We start from the raw sequence: 21,992 nt of genomic DNA, 5'->3' as shown, positions 1-21,992 counted from the left end.
CCTTCTGTGTCGTTTAGCAGAGCCTCTTAGAAATCTTAGCTGAGACCAGTGGGCTGAGCTAAATAACTTAATTAGACTCAAAGCATGTCACGTGACGAAGCATGGTCCCAGTCCTCCTCCGTGCTTAAGCCAATCACACGTGTGAAACCACATGGACCTATACACACGTGACAGCTAGCGCACGTGGTGTAAGCAACCTAGCGCGGAGGAGGACTGGGCACGAGTCTACGCTGGAATAGGATTCATTTCTGTTCTAGCGCCGACGTCGACGTCGACGTCGGCGTCAATATTGTGAACCAGGCTTTAGCCTCTGCTTCTGCTTTGACTAAGAGATGAAAGGGAACCGATGGTCTTGCATGGTTTTGCTAGAATGGCCATCATGCACTTCTCGTACGTAGTTGCCCTAACTTCTGAGTTAAATGGCGGCACACATGCACCGTATACAGTCGTCCACTGTGACGAAAAAGAGACAGAAAGCTTCGTTTGTTCTGCCAAAGGTACAAGAGTAAATAAACTTCCTGTTGACAAATCGTGGATTGACGAAATCCAAATTTAATGTAATGTAGATATTTAGAATCGAGCAAACAGAACGACGGCCATGTCGATCATCTGAAATATCAAACCGATATAAAATTTGAGCGGGAAAACCTTGACAACAACCCAACAATTATTCATCAATGACGTAATAGTGGATGCATGAATTATGTCGAAACGCTGGATCTCGTCGATCTGTTAATTGACGGTAGTTTATCTCCTCGTCTCATTCTAGACTCAGTTTGTCTCCTATAGAAGTCACCTCACTAAAATTCTTTGCGAATTCTTTTGTATGTCCTAGACGAACAACCGTGATGACACACGCGAAAGCACGCGCGGACCTATGCATTCCACCAGTGTACGTGTGTTCATGACCCTACATCTTTAACTAATACTAGACAGGTGGTCATTTGATGTCAAGTAGGACAGGGTCTGTGCACCCCGTATGAATTCTTCTAGGACTGAAGAGACCAGCAGCAAAACAATGACAAATGCATGGGCCACTGAAAATCTGTTAACGGCCCCATATAAAATTTCTTGATCAACGTCCCTGCTTCGAAACACCAACAAACAACAAACAACTTACACATGCAGATTGCAAAGGCTAATTAGTCTAATAAAGAAACACTAAAGTAACTTGCAAACCCTCCGCATGCCCTCTAGCTATGTAGTTTTAAAGATCTGGATATAATATGAGAAAGTCGACACAAATGTTTGGGCAAAGAATTTAGCAAATGACGTGATTTATTTTCTAGACCATGCAGGCTTGGTTCTAGCTATAGACTATAGTCACTACAGTGCGAACGTGCATGTACTGTGCATGAGTTTGTCATTCTTTCTAAAGACATAATTAATAAGAGTAAAAACCGCAGACGGGATGCTCATTCACTGTTTCTCCACAAGCTATCTGCCATCCAACGTTTCAATTAATTAAATTACAGGAAAGCATGCACCGGCCACAGTACATCTAGGGAATACAGTAGTCAGCAAAAGGACACAAAGCTTACTCGCTACTATATCTAGATATAGATTCCATCTACTCTATACTTACTAGCTAGATCTAATAAAGAATCAATGGAGTATTAGCTAAGGTTTATTAGATTTTTCTCGGATGTGCTCATTCCCAAGACGTAGCAAGAAAACGGATTGCTCTCTGGCAGATATTGTGAACCATCCATTACGGAAGCTATACGGCGCGACGCCCTGGTTGTATTTTAGTATCCCTGCAAGGCTATGCTGCGATAGCGGACAGAAATATTATACAGAGCAATTGTTATTGAGGGCGCTTCAGAAGGAGACACGTGCCGCCCAATTTCCCTATCTAAATCCGCTACTGTGTACACAAATGGATAAAACGAGGAGCTCCAATAGAGAGCATTCATGTAGGGCCTCATCCGGTATTCCTACGCCACTGAGTCGGTCCTTGCGTACCGTCCGACGTCTCCAATCGACATTTAAAATTCGGTGAAGATTCGATGAGAAATTTGCGCGCGAGTAGAGACAGGTTCGATCGGCAAGAAATCGCGTTGTCCTGAGAGAACTCCGAAAGACGACGACATGTACAGCCTCGCTGTCGAGCTCCATCGTTTCGGCTTGCACGAGTAAACTCGGTTGCGCTGCGACTCGCTGTTTCAGCACGCGTCGGTAATTATGCGCATAACGCTTGAAGTTGCGTGCTACTGTAACACTACGTCATCCGCTAGCAGGATATGATATATATATATATACAGTACTGTGCAAAAGTTTTAGGTCACCCAGATATTGTTCTAAGGTTGTATGAAAATGTAGTTCTGCACCTGAAATATGAACGTCTTGAGATCACATACTGTCTGGAGATATTGAACAGTATTTCATCAGTTATATTCTTGCTGTAGACAGGCTGTAGCTAACGAGAACGTCAACGTGCACTACGAGTTCACGTTGTGATGTCGCCGTTGCTATGCAGATGGCTAGAATGACTACCGTTGCTATGCATCTACTAGGGTTGCGCAGACCGTCCCTGTAAACCGCATGGTTGCGCACTGTACGCTGAAGGAAGAAGGGCATCCGAGGTGACGTACGGGACGTTTGAATCTCGCAAGCAATTTCCGTGTGATGCCAAAGAGAAGAAATCTTTCTATTGAAGAACGAGCTGCAGTAGTGACTTTAAGTGAAGAGGGATACAGCTGTCGCAGTATTGCAAGAAGGCAGAAAATCAGTCTTTGTGCAGTCCAGGGGATATTGCGGAAGAAGTCTGAAACAGGCACGGTTAAAGACAAGTCAAGATCTGGACGTCCTCGAGCAACTACCGCTCGCGAAGATCGTCTTCTTTATCGCACGTCTCTATCGAATCGGAGGGCAACATCGAGATTGTTGAAGAGAGCGCTCCAGGACTCTACTGGCTGTCACGTTTCGTCTAGTACGGTTAGAAGAAGGTTGAATTCGTTTGGATTGAAGGGTTGTGTGGCAGCAAAGAAACCACTTCTAACCGAAAAACACAAAAAGAAGAGACTAGAGTGGTGCAAGGAGCGACAAGATTGGACAGTTGAGAAATGGCGGAAAGTACTGTGGTCTGATGAGTCTGTATTTGAACTCATACCAGCAAGAAGAGAGTGGATACGAAGGAGAAGCAACGAAAGATACCATCCTCATTGTGTTACTTCAACGGTGAAGTATGGGGGAGCAAAAATTCAAGTTTGGGGGTGTATGGCTGCATCGGGTGTGGAAAGTCTGAAGGTAGTTGAAGGTACACTTAATGCAGCCAGGTATGTGGGACTCATTTGTGACAGTGTTAAAGAGGACGGGGAGAAGTTATGTGGAGCTGAATATGTCTTTCAGCAAGATGGAGCACCTTGCCACACAGCAAGAACGACAATGGCGTGGTTTGAGAGACATAGCGTGCCTGTAATCCATCCATGGCCACCTCAGAGTGCTGATTTAAATCCTATAGAGCATCTTTGGGATGAAATGAAACGCCGACTAGAGAAGGAACCCTGCAGGAACAAGCAAGAGTTGACAGCAGCTGTTTTCCAAGTGTGGAATACCACCACCAGGGCTGTTACCACAAACCTTGTAGATTCGATGCCTTGCAGGTGTGCTGCAGTAATTGCTGCTCATGGAGGACACACTAAGTACTAAACAATATTTCTTTGTCAAGATTACTTGTGAGTAGTATGCAAGATGTTTTTTGTTGTTTGTGATACAATAAAGCTGTAGCTGTTGACTGTAGTCCACTTTCTTCCTCCAGATTAGTGAAGTAACCAGGGTGACCTAAAACTTTTGCACAGTACTGTATATATATATATATATATATATATATATATATATATATATATATATTGATATATATTAATATATATTGATATATTGATATATATTGATATATATTGATATATATATATTGATATATATTGATAAACTTTAAAAGTAGGAGCAATAGCTAGATCGTGCAGCACTATAATTATACACAAATATCATACGCAACGGGATATAATGTTTAGTGTCACGAGAAGTTTTAAAGTCAGATTCTTTAGAGACTTGTTTAGAAATAGGACTCGAGTGTACTCTTTCTCTTCACATCCGCTGTCCAGCAATGAAAGCCTCCACCCAGTGAATTAGCAAACCTCAAGTCGACTTTGATGCACTCGATACCGAGAGATTCAAACATCTTGTGGATTGGATACTCTTTGGCTGAAACGACAACACGATTCTCATCCAACATGAGAATATTCATAGAGAGCCACTTTGATGACATCCAGAGAGGGTGAGAATCGGGCAGGACTGGTTGAGGAGGGTGGACGACTTTCCATCCTGCTTTCTCGAACATGTCGATCTGATGACATGGTCTGTCGGGATTCGACAACACAATACCTGGACGGATGGCAAGAAGAGTGCCATCGATATGCATGGGATTGGGATCACGAAATGACAGCTCGTGGATGCGGTAGTCGTCACCAAGATGGCGTCGCAACCACTCAATGCCAAATTTGTTTGTTACCTACAGATGAAACAGGTGTATGATAGTCATAAAAACAAAATAACAATTTGTTGAAACGATAAACAAAAAAGACAATCTAGATGCATGTCTAGTGCAGGGCGTAGCGTGACCTCTAGAAATGGGGGCTAAACTTCATGATGCTAAGGGGCACGCCCACTTTTTATGACTGATACCGTAGAATCAGTGGCAGATCCAGACTGAAAAAACAGTGGTGTATATACTATATATACTATATACACTATATATGTACTATATATACCATATATACTATATATACTATATATACAGCTTTGGTCCTCACACGTATTTACAATCCACAATTTTTATGACCACGCCTATAAATGACGGGGGCTATAGCCCGATCACGCTACGCCCGTCTAGTCTAATACAGTACTACTAGAAGAATACACGTAGGAGCCTCTAGATCTAGTCCTACCTCGTATGGGTAAATCAAAGTGTCAGCAAAAGCAAACAAAATTAGCAGTAATTCAGGGGCGTGGCGTGACGCCCAGAAATGGGGGTAAAATGATGCTACTAAACACGCCCACTTTTATGAACACGCCCATTTTTATTAGCTTCTAATTGACTGATGCGGTAGAATCAGTGGCAGATACAGACTGGAAAAAAGGGCGGTGTAATACTATATACAGCTTTGGTCCTCACACATATTCAAAGTCCACAATGTTTATGAACACGCCTACAAATGAGGGGTATAGCTCGGTCAGCTCATGTCACTCTAAGCCCCTACGTAATTTGACGTCATTAGCACATCTATATATATGTGTGTGTGTGTGTGTGTGTGTGTGTGTGTGTGTGTGTGTGTGTGTGTGTGTGTGTATGTGTGTGTGTGTGTGTGTGTGTGTGTGTGTGTGTGTATGTGTGTGTGTGTGTGTGTGTGTCTATAGAATAAAAACCACAACAACCATACAAGTCGAAGATAAACAAATTAGGGTAGAAGAGGAAAATATCTAGTTAATTAACAGCAAGGGGCTGCTCTGTAGAAGTCAAGCTATGAATTTCCGGAATATCCTAGCGTTTTCTTTGTCTCTGGAGCGCTCAATGTCTGCACGAATGTTACGTTTTATACATGCACGTATAGTCACTAATTTAAAAGTATAATGGTTAAAAATTAATATTAATTACTTAATTGAGTGGGCGTGTTTAATATTAAGCTTCACGACAAGTCGTATAATTTGATCATCCTTTAAATTCTCTTATTTATTCATCCCTTTTTCTTATTTCTTGTACTAGAACCAAACGTTATTTCTATGCTATTTCTATTCACCTCGTGTACTCACCTCATGCATGCATTTACTGGCACTATTACAATAAGGTCATCAAAAAGTAATTAAATTAATATTATTTAATCAGCTTTACCTTATTCCGGAAAATCCTGGAAATCGACAACTAGTGAACGCACAAATTTTGAAAAGTGGTAAGTTTGAAACCCTACCAAACATACCAGTGACTTCGGTCCTGGAGACCAATACCTAATCAGCTGCATGACTTTCACTACCCTTTAGTTTGATTCTTGTAATTAGTTCGTCGACTGTTTGCTGTTGCAAATTCCAAGGCGAGATCAACAGTAACAGGTCGACCGTGCAGGGAGAGTGGAAGAAATTGGTCCGGCATAACGCGCGTTAACAGGCGTAATGTTATCACGTGAATACCTAAAGCCCGGATTTCCGGGCCTCAAGTATAGTAGTCGTTCGACGACCCGACGACCCGACAACCCGATGACCCGACGACCCGGCGACCGCCCATATATATAGTTGGTTAGCACAGATGCAAATGAAGCTATTCCGACCAATAGACGAGAAGTGGTGTCATTACTGACCAATAGACGAACGTGATGTCATCATGAGGCTCCACCTCTCTTTGTTTGGTAGCTGCTAACGAGAATTCGGCCATCGGGAGTCCGTCCTGTACATGGTGTTTAGTCCTTTGTTCGAAGGGTTTAGTACATAGAAACAACGCCTATAGTTTACATTTGCACGTGTATGTTTCCCCAACAACAACCAGGAGCGAGGGCGTGTAGCTGTACCTGACTTGTAACATTTTGCTTGTTCCACAGTGTTTCTGCATAGTGGTTCTGCAGTCTGCCAGCTTAAATTTTCGGTGTGCGTGGCTGAGCGGCCGTGGTGTGTTGCAAAGATCACTAGTGTCGTCTTCAACAGAAATTTGGCGCTTGACGGGAATTTGCGAAGTGGAACGTGCATTGTCCATGAGAGCGTCTGTTTGTCGAACGAAGCGGCTCGGCTGACCTGTAAGTACGCTAGTGCGTCTCTATTCATTGTTGTTTTACGGTCTCCAAAGTCAGAGAGAACAGACGCCTAATTAGTCTACATGTGCACGTGCATGTTTTCCCACATTGATGTTTTGTTTTGGCTCTGGGGTCTCCTCATTACAACAACCAAAATTGCGGTTAGACGGATAGCTGTGTAAATACGGTACAGTGCACAGTAGGCGACGTCTAGCTAGAGAAGCGGCACAAACAACAAGACGCCTAGAGAAGCTGCACAAAGAACGAGACTTATATTACATTCTTGTGAGCTGGAAAATCGGTGGTGATCTGCTTGTTTGGTCTACATTTGTAACCTACGTTTCCCACCAATACAACAAACAGAACAATGATCACGCCCGTTACTTCATCACGTAAGGCGAAGATTGCCAGCCGGCCTAGCGTCGAGGCTCTCCGACTTGTAACATTTGGCTTGTTCCATCACTTGGAAACAACTACATTTGTAACATGCATTTAGAAACAACGCTTAGCTAATCTAGCTGCATTTGTAACGTTCCCACATCTAATTTTGTTACCCACATCATGCGTTTCTATCATACGATGTTGTCATAGCGCGACTAATTACCTTCAAGGTGCTTACTGACCGAGGGTTTGCACTTCTAATGCTTCTCTACTTGCATCTGCACTAATCGAGTATAGATACGTATACGTACGGTCGTACGGTCGGTCGTACGTCAGACGACTACTATACCCTTAGCCCGGATATCCGGGCATCGGGTAATAACTCCTGTTGACAGTGTCATACACTTTCGAAACACATTAACTTTACAAGAAGACAATGTCCACTTCCGTTTACACGCTTCCTAGCTGCACATAGCTGTCAACCGTCCCGGGATTCTCTGCATTGTCCCTGGATTTGGCTCTCCGTCCCGGCGTCCCGGTCGGGAACGAAATGTTCCGGGATTTTCTTGAGTCGATAGCAAAGTCGAAGTCATACACAAGTTCCGTCCTGATAATGACCTTTCGAGTTATTTTCTGGCCTGTGGCCTACTGGCTTTGGTTATCTACAGCACATGCACGCGTACATAATTAAGCGCGAATATCGATGAGAACTGCGAGACCGTGCCTTCTGCGCGTGCGTCATGAATCAATGTCGGAAGCTGATAGGAAGAAGCTGTCGAAGAGGCCGAGGGAGACTCTGAAACACTATAGAAGACACCATCATACGGGGGCGTGGCAGTTGGTACGTGGTGTCCCGGGAAAGTACGCTAAATCCAGGGAATTTGGGCGTCCAAGTCGCGGGGTTTCGCGTCCAGAAGTTGGCAGGTACTTAGCAGTGACGTTCGAGTACAAAGCATGTAGGTGCTCTTTGTATTTTTCAGCACTTAATGTGGGACAAAAAATTTCTCCTCTGTCAGTCTGAGCAACGGGCTTCAATTCCCCCAGCACCCTGCTTCCTACGCCAGTGTGTCTAAATATACTGCTATAGCTAGCTGCATTACCCGGTCTTTGCCCAGTTAAAAGATTACTTACTTACTCGCAGTATCGATTTGCAGACTCTATTGCATATGAATTCTACATGCTACCTCGAGGTCGACCACAACCAAAAGGAGACCCATCTTTCGCTAGGTTACTTTCATTCGGTAAGCACATCTGGAGAACTCGAGTAACAATGAGCCAAGTGTGAGGAAGTAGTAGGCGAACAAATACATACGATCTCGTCTTTGTCTAAATGTATAGGTATAGATGTATAGTATTAAGCACTCACTTGACTTCTCTGAGCAAAAATATCCCGTCCACATCTCATGAAGTCGGCTGCATCGAAGCATGGCTCAAACTCTGTTGTCACAAACTTTCCTTCAGCTGCTAGAGAATGACGTTCTTCGACTGATGTGCTGGGATAATCATGGTCATACAGTTCATCAGACATGAACGGTTTAGGAGCTGTCGTCCACTTCGCACCTCTTTGAAAATATTCTTTCAAGAGACGGCGGTAGCAACGGTATTCGAAGAATCGACTTCTCCAGGCCATTGGAGCCTCAATCAGTTCGTTACCGACGGTCAGAATGATGTCACGAGGCATGGCACAGTACATGCCCGAGCTACTGAAGTCGGGTGTTGAGTACACAAAAGACTGATCTTGCACATCTGGTCGCCTGACCGTCACTCCTTCGTGCTCCAGCACCTTGCAGAATTCTTTGACCTCTGTTTCTGCTCTAGCTAAGTGATGAAAGGGAAACGATTGTCCGCCATGGTTTTGGTAAAATGGCCACCACTTCTTGTACGTAGTTGCTCTAACTTCTGAGGTAAATGGCGGTACACACGCACCCTCTACTCGTCCGACAATAACCTCGTCTAGATGGTTCCATTCGTTGTGACTGTTTACAGGACAGTCGTCCACTGTGACGAAAGGGGAGACAGAAAGAGCAGATCGGAAGCTTCGTTTTGCTTTGCCAAAGATACGAGTAAGTAAACGGCCTGTTGACAAACCGTCGATTGACGAAATCCAAATATAAGTAGATATTTGGAATCGAGCAAACAGGACGACGGCCATATCGATCCCTGAAATATCAAACAGACTGTGACATAAACAAAGTTGAGCGGGAAAACCATGACAACAACCCAACAATTGTTCATCAATGACGTAATAATGGCTGCATAAATTATCTAGGAAAGGGGAAACGCTCGATATTGTCGATCTGTTGTCGCTATAGTAGATATCTCCTCGCCTCATTCTAGACTCAGTTTGTCTCGTAGAAGTCGATCACCTCACTAAAATTTTGCGAATCCTTTTGTATAAAGGATAATCTTTAATTAACAACCGCGCGTGCATGATGAACGCGGACCTAGGCATATTCCACCATTCTATACTCTACATCTTACTAGAGGTGGTCACTTGATGACAAGTAGGACAGGGTCTGTGCACCCCGTATGAATTCTTTTAAGGCTGAAGAGGCCCAACAGCAAAAACAATGACAAATGAGGCGATAAGGGCAAGAACCTAGTAACCCACACGTGCGCTAAATGAAGAAAGAGGCGCCAAAGTTTAAATGTCATGTCCATGCAAAGAAATGAATTAAGTCCTTTCTACTCTGTCAAATTGTAGAACATTAATTTTTATTATCCTCATCAACTCTAACGTAATACTCAAAGCTTCTTTGTCGTCTGGATGCGCTTTCTAGCTCACCGTACAGTCGTTTTACATGCAAACGCCTTACCAGACCAAAAACCATAACAAGTACCCTTTAACTAAGTTACTGATCATGTGATATCCGGATGCCAATGTCTATGTGTCAGCCCCGCTCTCCACCCGGCTCTTTCATACATACTTGGTCACAATCAGAGACTCTGGGTCACAATATTGACATAGAAGGAGGAGTCGGTCAGGCAAAACTGTCCGGAAGTGGAAAGGGGGAGGGGCTGCCTATCCAAGACTACCAAGGAGTACAGTATATATATTGCTGGAAAAGCGATTGAAGAAGGCCACAAAACAATAAAATCTAGAACATCCCAACTAGCAGCGAGAATAGCTTATTTAAGTGTACTATTTATCTATTATTTAACACTTATTACGATATAAAATGTATTGATATTAATGCTATTGTAGACGTGTCAATAATTTGTTAGACTCCCGCATTCTCCCGCATTTTTTCCTGCAAACACACGCATTTTGATTAGCTAGGTTGGCAGGTCTGGTCAACAAACACAGAACAGTCTCGAAAACGAAATCACGTGATCATCGGCAAACACATCCGGTTGGTTACCAGGTTCTTGATTGCAGATACGCCCACTATGTGTACATACGGTAACCCACACAACTGTTTTGTATGTAAAAAACCTGGTAACCCACACAAACTCCACCCACCATAAAAGCTACCTATCAAGGAAGCCCAACAGTGCCTTATCTCAAATATGACCTGAGGGACCAGTCAGTGGCGGATTCAAAGGGGTTTCAGTGGTTTCTGTGTTTTCCGTGGTTTCTGTGGTTTCCGTGGATACCCCCTTTTGTTGACCCTTCTACGCTAGTCTACATTGCAGTTCTAATATTTTACTGTAAGAAAAAGTCACTTTTTATGCGGTCAAGAAACTTCAAAACTTTCCACTGGAAATTACAGTACTCTGTAATCGCGTTCAGTATCGTTTGCTTTGGTCTGGCATTTAGAGGCAACCTGTAATCTACGCCCCAACAAGTCAGGGAGATTCAAGCAAAGGTCATGAAGTCTAATATCGGATCCAATGAGTTTTCAAAGAATCGGAAATCGAAAGAGCTAGACGTAGAGTGACTTCCGGAAGTCACGAAATAACGTCGTCTTTTGCTGCAAACATGAAGGTGAGAGACTTACAGATCACCAGTATGACATTGTGCTAAAACGTACCAATGTACCACAACGACATTCATCGTTTGCGAAGACTGCTCGCCCGGGAGAAAATATCCGAGAACGGTGTACTGCAATTACATCTATACTCTCTTACGTAGTGCTCCCGTCGCGTCTGTTGTGGTCTTCACTTTTGTCATTCTGATAAGTTTATATCCTAGACTTAGAATATGAACGCAAAAATTCTCATCATATTTCCAGTGATTCTAGTAGTACAGTTCTAGCCTCAAACATTGGTAAGATGTTTCATCCATTTGAATTAAGCCAATTAGTCAATAATCAAATTGTATGCGCGTACGATATAGATATTAAGATTGCTGCTGAATGTTCAAGTGAAGTATTAACTGAAGACAAGTCCCCTAGTTCTCAGGTTGACACTACCACCATTTCATTGCCCACTACGTCTTGTACATGTTTACGCTCTGAAGTAACAAACATGTCATTGTTATCAGTAGATATAGGTAAACTATTGGCTACAGACAAACAAATTTTAAGCAAGCTGAGCAGAGAGGAAAAATATCACATACTGACAACTGAAACTATCCCATCCCAATCTATTGCACTATCCTCACTCTCAAAGTCATGGATCAGTCAACTTCCGTCAATTTCATCCAGAGTGGGTCAAACAGTATCCGTGGCTGATCGACTGCCGACAAGCTGATGGAGTATTTTGCCGGGCGTGTGTATTTTTTGTACCAGAAAGAGTAGTCGGGCAATCTACTGGTTAGTTTGTCACAAAGCCATTCAACACCTGGGTTAGCAAGTCTCAGCTCATAGTAGTCTAGATTACCAACCACATGTACTCTGTATTGAAAATGGAAGAATTCTTAGAGCGAATAAAGCACCCAGCTGAAACTATCAATTCCAAGTTTGACAAAGAAGAACAAACAAAATTTGAAAAGAATTGTACAGTTATTGAGTCTTTGCTGAAGATGGTGCTATTGTGCGAAAAGCAATTAGAGTTGGCCTTTCGCGGTCACAGAGATGATGGAATTGATTTCATGGAAGAGAAGGATGTAACGTGTCTCAAAATGATGAAAACTCTCTCGAACTTGTTCGTTTCAGAGCTGAAACAGATGCTGCTTTGAAAAACACCTTGAAAATGCTCTTAAGAGTGCGTGCTATACATCAAAGACCATTCAAAACGAACTGATAAAAGTCGTCGGTAGCCGCATTCAGTCCGACATCATATTACTCCGTCATAGTGGATGAGGTGACTGATATTGCACACAGGAAGCAGCTGTCTCTGGTACTGCGATACGTTAGTAATGGAAAGGTCAAAGAGGTCTTTACAGACTTTTTGGAAGTGAAATTATACTGGTGAGGCACTCGCAGATGCAATCTTAAGAACTCTTGAGACATGGGGCTTGCCAGTTGCTAACATGCGTGGCCAATGCTATGATGGGGCTCCAATATGCCTTGTGCCAAGTCTGGTTGCAAGGCAATGATACAACAACAAGCTCCAATGGCTATCTATGTTCACTGCGCTTCACACCGGTTAAATCTCGTGATAGTTTCTACTTGCAAAATTGAGGCATTTAAATATTCTTTTACGGGTAACATTGACAATTCCCATAACGTCACGTGAAAGTGAGAGAAGTTTCAGTCAACTGAAACTTAGTAATACGGTGCCGTCGAGCCGACAATCTATCTGATCGGCTCAGTGGTCTCTCTCTTATGAAGATTAATCGTGACAGGTGTGAGGAACTCCAACAGAGTCCAGCGAAGCTAGAGGAGCTAGTACAAGCATTTTACCAACTACATCCCAGACGGATAAAGCTTCCATTTATACTTGCTGACTACCCATGATATTATAATATTGGCATTATTGTAATTATATATATATAAATATTAATATAGATCTTTCAGTTCAAATGATGCGGTAGTTTTTCAATTTTATTAGTAATAAAACATTACAATGTACACGTAGATGCAGTATAAAAAATTTTAAAATACTTAATCTATTTAACTTCTGAGACACGCCTACTTTTTATTAAATATAGGAAACCCCTTTTTTCAAAATCCTGTATCCGCCACTGCTGCAGAGTTACCAGATTCTTGCTCAAATGGGCCACTGAAAGTGTGTCATCAAAGGCGTATAGAATTTCTTGGTCAACTTTCCTGCTTTGAAACACCAACAAACAACAAACAACCTACACATACAGATTGCAAAGGTTTACCTAGAGAGCACTTTCACCGATTGACGCACGCGCATTAGCTAATCGTTTCTGGTCTTTTTTCACGTTTTGGGAAGTCTGGCGCTATCTCAGAGCAAACTTGATAGCTGAGCATTATGATAACGCAAAATAGCAACATCGTACGAGACGTTTTTTTCAAATAACGTCCAGTAAGTGCAGGTTACCGCTTCGTGTAAACATGGTATTTGCGTAGGCGAAAGTAAAATGTGCTTTCGCATCACTGACTCACCTTCAGTCGACAGCGAAAAGCACACATACGGCGATGGTTCGGCTGTAGAATAAAGGCACTTTGTGTCACGTGATTATGTGCAGTGTCGCACGTTTCCGTGTTTTTTTTGCATCACACAAGCCCTTTTGTACTGTAGTATGGCCTCCATTCGTAGAAAGAAACACGGAGGAAAGTGGGAAAAACCGAGCGATTGCAAGTCGCTCAAGACGATCATGTGGAGTCTACAACGTACGAACGACTGAGTCGCTTATGAACTTTAATTTGTTCTCTTTCACTGTTAGAGTCGCCCGAAGCGTCTAGACCCGTCTCTTGTGTGCCCTCGTAGATGGCCTCGGAAAGCAAGACCAAAACAATTCGCCGCGCAACACAGCAAACCGCAGTCCAGGGCCTTAACGTACGTCAACGTCTACTGCGCGTGCGTCAATGAGTGAAGTGCTCTTGCATGTAATTAGTTACGTACTAGAGTACGAAAAGGTTAGCCTGCAGCTTACCTAACTAATTAATTAACGATGAAAGTTGCAAACTCTCCGCTTACCCCTATCTAGGTAGTTTAACTATAAACTAGCTTCCCTTTTTCGACGTCGCCGGCAGTAAACGACACAGACGTACCTCATAGGCGTAGAAACCACGGGGCCCATCATGATGGAGCAGCCTATGGTTACAATAAGATAGCGTGAAAACAAGGTACAAGTGGAAAAACGAGGAGCGCCAGTAAATGGCATCCATGTTGGGCCCCAGCCTCCATGGATGGTATTCCTACGCCACTGGGTCGGTCCTTGCGTACCGTCCGAGGTCTCCAGTCAACATTTAAAATTTGGTAGAGATTTGATGCGCCTTTTTCCCCAGAGAAATTCGCGCGCGAGTGGACGGGTTCGATCAGCAAGAAGTCGCGTAGTCCCGAGAGAACTCCGAAAGACGACGACAGCGTCACTGTCAAGCTCCGTCGTTTCAGCGTGCGCGAGTAAAAATTGCGACTTGCCGTTTCTGAGAAACGCTTTTATTCCGATTTCTACGTCTAGTCGTCACGTGACCGGCTGAAGTCAGGTGTCGAGTAAACAAAAGACTGACCTTGAAAACCTGCTTGCAAGACTTCGTGCCCGAGCACCCTACAGAATTCTAGCCTAGCCCCAGACGCTTAGCCGCTGCAGCGAATGCGCTTTGGTGTACGAGGCTACCGGCGCGCCAATTGATTCTTGGTAGTTGTACAGGGACTATTCTGTTCATATTTGCTCCTATTCTGTTCACCGGGGACTATCTTGTTCACGCAATTTGAACCCACCCTAGCGGGGACTATCCTGTTCACCGGTGACTATCTTGTTCACAGGCGACTTATAATCCGTTCACCGGGGACTATCCTGTTAACGTGAACAGGATAGTCTCCGGTGAACAGGATAGTCCTCACTATAGCGGGGACTTAGTTTTGTTCACCGGGGACTATCCTGTTCACAGGCGACTATCCTGTTTACGCGACTATTCTGCATGTTCACACTAGCCATATGCATACAGTGTTCATGGCGACTATCCTGTTCACAGGCGACTACACGTATTCTGTTCACAACAATTATTTGAATTACATCAACAGTAACTTTGCAAAAACCTTTATTGTTTGTTTATCCAATCTTTATTTATAGCCTATCTAATTCAACGAAAAATCTGTCTAGTCTCAAAACCAATTAATTAACGGTGCACTATTTCAAGTAAAACTTGTGCACTATATGCTATTGTAGCTGTAAATAACTACTCATTATCTACTTTGATACATCTGTTAAGTTAAAACATAAAAGTATATTTGAGTCAGTCTTCCCATCTAGAGACGTCCAACAGGAATTGTAGTATATGACGTGGCGGCAGTTATGACATCATTTTTAACACAATAGCCTATGCAACCTCCCCCACACTCAAAACACTAGAGTTCATTTGAGTCTGTGTCTAAGATTGATCGATCGATGCATGGCAATTTCTGTGTGATATAGAAATGTATTATAGTATGGTACTCATATGTATGAATTTCTTTCACGCCTGCTGAAGGCATACAGTATCCACAGTTAATAAAGGACATACAGAACTGTACATTTAAAATTTACACAGAGACACACACAGACACGCACAAAATAGATATTATAAAATGTGTTTTTGTTCATTGTATATGAGGAAAGTAGTAATGCTAGATCGCAGTCTCAATCTTCAATTAATTTCCCTACCCTAGATGACTTGCTGGTGCTTGCTTACAACCATCGATCCCTGTTACTGACGCAATTAACTTACTATGCATTAATTGCATTATAGTTGCTGTAAATTTACTAGCTTCTTGCAACCACTCGCCAACCTTCTGTCACAGACACTGTACAGTATAGATATCATAGACACTGTACAGTATAGATATCATACTTATCTAGGAATTACGTAATGACACATGGACAATCAGAAAATTATTAGTTGTAATACACACATTCCTAGGATCTGTATACACCAGAGAGGACCACTTTAGTTGAGCACATTGGAAGAGTCTACGATATGGTAGTGTAGTCAGCCACGTACCGTACAGGCAGGTAGCTAGATAGCAAAATTGAGCAAGAGCTAGTACGGTAAGTGTTGCGCGTATGGATTGATGGGACTGTTGACAATGAACAAAAGTGTCTAGCTATATATATAGTGAACAGAAGCTCTAGTGAACATGCAGATCTATAGTCGCCGTAAACAGAATATATAGTAGCCGATAGTCGCCGTGAACAGGATAGTCCCCGGTGAACGTGAACAAGATTGTCACCTGTGAACAGGATTATAAGTCGCCTGTGAACAGGATAGTCGCCATGAACACTGTATACATGTGGCTAGTGTGAACATGCAGAATAGTCGTCGTGAACAGGATAGTCGCCTGTGAACAGGATAGTCCCCGGTGAACAGGATAGTCCCCGGTGAACAGGATTATAAGTCGCCTGTGAACAGGATAGTCGCCATGAACACTGTATGGATATGACTAGTGTGAACATGCAGAATAGTCGTCGTGAACAGGATAGTCGCCTGTGAACAAGATAGTCCCCGGTGAACAGAATAGTCCACGCTATAGCGGGGACTATCCTGTTCACGACGACTATTCTGTTCACGTGCACAGGATAGTCCCCGGTGAACAGGATAGTCCCCGCCAGAGTGGGTTCAAATTGCGTGAACAAGATAGTCCCCGGTGAACAGAATAGGAGCAAATATAAACAGAATAGGAGCAAATATGAACAGAATAGTCCACGTGAACAGGATAGTCCACGTGAACAGGATAGTCCCCGTGAACAGAATAGTTCCTGTACAGTAGTGAACGGACATGTTACAACCTCGATTTTGACATAAACGAACTGCTGCCTTTTTGCGCATCTTTCGAGCAGTAACCTGCACCGTTTATTGAAAGGGGGCCTCAGTTTTGAGTGTCGTCCACTGAACGTTGCTCTCTCGGCACAAATCGGCTTCAAATAAATTGGACGGCAGGTAAAGTGATTTTTAATTACTATGTTTTGCGGTTAAATAAAAAAATTTGCAGTTTTCTTGAAATATTTTTTGGGTGCGCGCATCTGCTACGCACGTTATTAATTAACTGGATTGAATTGTGTGTCAATATTTACATTGTGGCGTGCACTGCATACATCAAATTGTGTACTATTTATTGCAAATTTATTTCCTGTGTCCAATTAAATAATATGCAATTAATTAATTACCAATACAATTAGAACAGTGCAAAGTACTCAGGCAATTTAATTCTATTTCACAACTACTCCTACAAAAGATTTATTAACAGATAAACACTATACAATTAAAATGACAGCATACGATATGTGTGTGTACACAATATTTATTAATTAAGCATTATCTAGTTGGTATAAACACGTACATGAAATAATCTATAGACACTTCAATACTCATTACAAATCAGATCATTTAATGCAAACCACATAATAATTACTAATGCATAGAATCATTGTAGATGGATGACGATGACGAATTCATAACTCTGCTGGTTGCCACACAGCTACAGTATTGTTGAGGTAATGTATGTTTAGAGCTAGCATTGGTTTTAATTAAATTAAGTAAATTAATATAAGTTTAGTTACTTAAGTTGATGGTATCAGTCATTGCGTTGTTGGCACTTATAGGTATACGTTGTATATGCCTTTTGCCAACTGGTATTGTATTGCAAACTATATAATTATTATGGCATTGTTATATACGGTTGGTAATGTGAATGACAGTTATATAATTAGTATACTGGTGTGTGTGTGTGTGTGTGTGTGTGTGTGTGTGTGTGTGTGTGTGTGTGTGTGTGTGTGTGTGTGTGTGTGTGTGTGTGTGTGTATTGAACAGCAAATATTTGTGTATATATATATATATATATATATATATATATGTTAGAGGTAATAAGAAATAATTGTAGTATGCCTCTTTGTGAAGTGATGAAATATTTTGACATTCACTAACACATGTACAATCCAAGAGAGACGACATCTGTCTTTTTGATGATTTCATTATGTGTCCTTACGAGTTTTGTTTTAGCTTGTTTTTTTTGTTTGTTGGGGTGAAAAGTTTAAACCACTGTATCTGTACATTGCTTCTGCACTCTCATAAACAACATTCTCTTTTTACGAGTTTCCAAATCATTCAAAATTTAGTACACTTTTGAGCTAGTTAGTAACTTGATTCCGTATCCCAAAACTTAATCTGTACTGGCAAAGGCAACAAGTAGACAACTCAAGGGAGTCACTTGGACAAGGCAAATAGTAGCATGGGGCAGCACGTGCAGTATGATCGAGTCAACTTTCTCATTACTATCAATGGAACTAGAAATGGTTGCCAATTCTTGAGCAACAGTTCTGCTATATATTGCTGAGAAAAGTCACCAAGATTTCTATTATATTGCAAACAATAATTCAATTGTTCATAAAACCAAGATAATTCAGTCTGGGAATCAACAAAATCATTCTCTCGACTGCATGGCCAGCACAAAACCCTACTTTAAATTATGTTTATCCGTCCTATTGTCTACGGTCTGTTTGCCTGTCTGTTTGTCAATACATATGTTTTTATAAATCATCACTATAACTTACACCAATGCTAATTACATGTCTGTGTCTGTCTGTCTGTGTGTGTCTGTCTGTCTGTCTGTCTGATTCAGATAGATTATTTGATTTTGACATTCAAGGCCAAGTACATTAGTCAATCTATGACTTTGTTGTTTGCAACGACTGGTTTGCTTTCACAAATTCCTAGCAAATGTACAAGTAGAGTCTCTATGAGAGTACAGTATATGTCTGTCTGTCTGTCTGTCTGTCTGCCATTCAGTCAGCTCCTTGTAAAATGTGAGTGTGGAGCAGAGCTGGACAGAGAAGGATATCACTTGATTACATGTAAGTATGGGGGAGGTCCTGTCTGGACGCACAACACCCTAGTTTCTGGATGGAGCGAGTGTCTCAGCGATTTGCTCATATGCCACCAGATTGAGCCAAGACACAGATACATCCACACTGAAGATAGACCAGACATCACATTTTACGACGTAGACTCAGGAACAACAAAAGAGATAGATGTTGCTATGGCTCATCCCTGGAGCAAAGATACCATCAAGGGAGCGTCCACGACATGTGGATATGCAGCAACAAAACGAGAGGCAAGGAAGGAAGTAAAGTATCGCAAAGAATCATTACCAGATGGTTCTAAGCCTTTTGTTACTCCTCTGGTGTTCGAACACTTTGGTCGTTGGGGACCCAAAGCAGAGGAATTTTTAAATGAACTTGCAAAGAAGTCCAAAGACATGCTGGGAAGGAAAAATGAAGCAGCGTTTAGAAGCTATTGGAGAAGAAGATTTTCTGTGATTATTCAGAAATGTAACAGTAGAGTTGTTTTAAGAAAGCTATCTAGGCTTTCATTGAATTGTTTGGATGGACAAGACAAGCTAGAGATGGACAAAGCCATTCATAGTTCTATTCATTAATTAAAACGAAGAACAGTAGGAAAGTAGAACTTTTAGTACTGCAGCAAGTGATGTAAGTAGTGACGTTTGATGACAATAAAACAAATCTGTCTGTCCGTCTGTCTGTCTGTCTGTCAATGGTAGTACATTTCAAACATGATCACTATACAGGCTAGGTAAAGTAGCTATGGTAAGCTATAAAAATTAGTTCAATAGGCCCTATAGGGCCATTATACCTATCAATCTAATGTACATAAAACTGAGTTACAAACTCATCAATGCCATTATGATTAGTGAAAGTTAAAATGGAAATCTTCTTGGCGATTGTGTTAGCTTTGCACCGCTGCTATGTTGTTGAGAAGTGTTTCCGCCAAAGCACATAAATTCCTTGCAGTTTTTCTTGCCTGAATCGTCTGTTGCCCTCTGTGACAGTTCCTGCATGTATTTGTTGGCTTCTTCGCTCAAACGACCACAGTGTTCCATGACAAGGGGAACAAACCTCAACGACGGTGTTCCAGGAAGTTTGAGTTGACTGTATTTTATTGTTTCCTCCGTCTGTCTGTCTGTCTGTCTGTCTGTCTGTCTGTCCTCAGAAAGTTGGCCTCAGAAATCTTTCAAGATTTTCAACTAATCATGGTGATTTAGATAGATTATTTGACTTTGACATTCAAGGCCAAGTCCATTAGTTAATCTATGACTTTGTTGTTTGCAAGGACTGCATGGTTTGCTTTCACAAATTCCTAGCATATGTAAAAGTAGAGTGTATATGGGAATAAATTATTTCTCTGTCTGTCTGTCTGTCTGTCTGTCTATCTGTCAAATAACATTTATTTCAAACATGTACATCTATAATACAATGCTAGCAAGGTAACTATGTAGAGTTCCGCAACTACGAGAGTTCACTAGGACTACATTTAGAAAAGAAACAAACATATAACACTTAAAATAGAACAATGCAGACTATCAGGAGCCAAATTAGCGGCTGAAAAATGGGTAGAGCAATCTACCGTACAGTCAATGTCACTCTTGAGAGCTGAGATTTTTCTCATTATTACCTTGGCATTGCATTTTTGAAGTTGAGAACCTCTTTCTCCAGATGTCTAGAAACTCAGCAGCATTAGGTTGACCGAGTTCATCACGTAACTTCTTTACTAGCCTTTCCAGGAAGTTTTTCCCATCTCAACCATCGTCCGTCTGTCTGTCTGTCTGTTTGTTTGCCTGTCTGTACATGTACTGCTAAGTATGGTAAAATATCTACCAAATCATATAGGAATAAATGTCATCAAAGTATTTACTCAATCATGTTGTAATGAAAGTGTTAGATGCAATATGAATGTATAGACATTTACCTGTGGGTACTTTGTTCAGTTGTTGAGTACAGCAGATGCATAAGCTGGGTAGGTACTGTCAACACTCTGGTACAACATGATTGAGTAGATACTTTGATCACGTTTATTCCCATATGATTTAGTAGATCTTGTATCATACTTAATTAGCAATACAGACAAACAGACGGACAGTCAGACAGACAGACAGACAGACAGACAGGCAGACATACTTTATTCTCATATAGACTCTACTTGTACGTTTGCTAGGAATTTGTGAAAGCAAACCAGTCCTTGCAAACAGCAAAGTCATAGATTAACTAATGGACTTGGCCTTGAATGTCAAAATCAAATAATCTATCTAAATCACCATGACTAGGTGACAGTTTTGAAAGTTTTCTGAGGATAACTTCAGCATTGCATCTTTGTAGAATTGTAGAAAATCTTTTTCTCCAATACAACACGGACATGGACCAGGAGGCATTAAAATTAGCTTCAGGATTTACTGACTGTTGTGAAAAATGCTGCAAAAATTCTCTGCCTTTGTGCCCCACCTCCCAAAATGTTCTATCACAAGAGGAACACATCTTGATACATATCCTCCTGAAACAAGCTCTTCTGAATATTTTTTCATTTCTTTTCTTCTCTTGTCGTGGCAGCAAGACCATTTTCCTTGCTAGCCCTCTTCATAATATCCTGACAGACAGACAGAAAGACAGACAGACAGGCAAACAGACAGGCAAACAGACAGTAGACAATAGCACGGACAACAGAATTTAAAGTAGGCTTTGTGCTGGCCATGCAGTCGAGAGAATGATTTTGTTGATTCCCAGACTGAATTATCTTGGTTCTATAAAAGGGTGAATTATTAATTATTTGCAGTATAATAGAAATCTTGGTGACTTTTCTCAGCAACATATAGCAGAAATGTTGCTCAAGAATTGGCAACCATTCCTAGTTCCATTGACAGTAATGAGAAAGTTGACTCGATCATACTGCACGTGCTGCCCCATGCTACTATTTGCCTTGTCCAAGTGACTCCCTTGAGTTGTCTACTTGTTGCCTTTGCCAGTACAGACAATTAAGTTTTGGAATACGAAATCAAGTTACTAACTAGCTCAAAAGTGTACTAAATTTTGAATGATCCGGAAACTCGTAAAAAGAG

General features: G+C 41.7%; 3 protein-coding genes across 3 annotated transcripts; 2 read left to right on the top strand and 1 right to left on the bottom strand.

Moving 5' to 3' along the window:
- Positions 1–2,628: 2,628 nt before the first annotated feature.
- LOC134181808 (uncharacterized) lies at positions 2,629–3,184 on the top strand. The gene is made up of 2 exons (XM_062649076.1): positions 2,629–3,057; positions 3,116–3,184. Exons 1-2 carry the CDS (start codon positions 2,629–2,631, stop codon positions 3,182–3,184), a joined length of 498 nt encoding a protein of 165 aa, XP_062505060.1.
- A 658-nt stretch (positions 3,185–3,842) lies between these two features.
- Positions 3,843–14,676, bottom strand: LOC134182054 (glycine amidinotransferase, mitochondrial-like). The gene is made up of 3 exons (XM_062649376.1): positions 14,624–14,676; positions 8,521–9,314; positions 3,843–4,510 (listed from the first exon to the last, which is right to left on the bottom strand). The coding sequence occupies exons 2-3, from the start codon at positions 9,304–9,306 to the stop codon at positions 4,055–4,057; spliced, it is 1,242 nt and encodes a 413-aa protein (XP_062505360.1). The 5' UTR covers positions 9,307–9,314; positions 14,624–14,676; the 3' UTR covers positions 3,843–4,054.
- A 4,187-nt stretch (positions 14,677–18,863) lies between these two features.
- LOC134182587 (uncharacterized) lies at positions 18,864–19,610 on the top strand. The gene has a single exon (XM_062650012.1). It carries the CDS (start codon positions 19,125–19,127, stop codon positions 19,521–19,523), a length of 399 nt encoding a protein of 132 aa, XP_062505996.1. The 5' UTR covers positions 18,864–19,124; the 3' UTR covers positions 19,524–19,610.
- Positions 19,611–21,992: the final 2,382 nt, after the last annotated feature.

This window comes from Corticium candelabrum, chromosome 7, assembly GCF_963422355.1.
Source record: "Corticium candelabrum chromosome 7, ooCorCand1.1, whole genome shotgun sequence".
Lineage (NCBI taxonomy): Eukaryota > Metazoa > Porifera > Homoscleromorpha > Homosclerophorida > Plakinidae > Corticium > Corticium candelabrum.
Note: the sequence above shows the minus strand (reverse complement) of the source record. Positions and strands in the feature narration are given on the sequence as shown.

Coding starts and splice junctions, on each gene's coding strand:
- LOC134181808 (XM_062649076.1), top strand. CDS start 2,629: ATGCCAAAGAGAAGAAATCTTTCTATTGAAGAACGAGCTGCAGTAGTG. Junction 3,058..3,115: donor AGGAGCGACAAGATTGGACA/GTTGAGAAATGG, acceptor AACTCATACCAG/CAAGAAGAGAGTGGATACGA.
- LOC134182054 (XM_062649376.1), bottom strand. CDS start 9,306: ATGGCCGTCGTCCTGTTTGCTCGATTCCAAATATCTACTTATATTTGG. Junction 4,511..8,520: donor TTTTTGCTCAGAGAAGTCAA/GTGAGTGCTTAA, acceptor TTTCATCTGTAG/GTAACAAACAAATTTGGCAT.
- LOC134182587 (XM_062650012.1), top strand. CDS start 19,125: ATGGCTCATCCCTGGAGCAAAGATACCATCAAGGGAGCGTCCACGACA.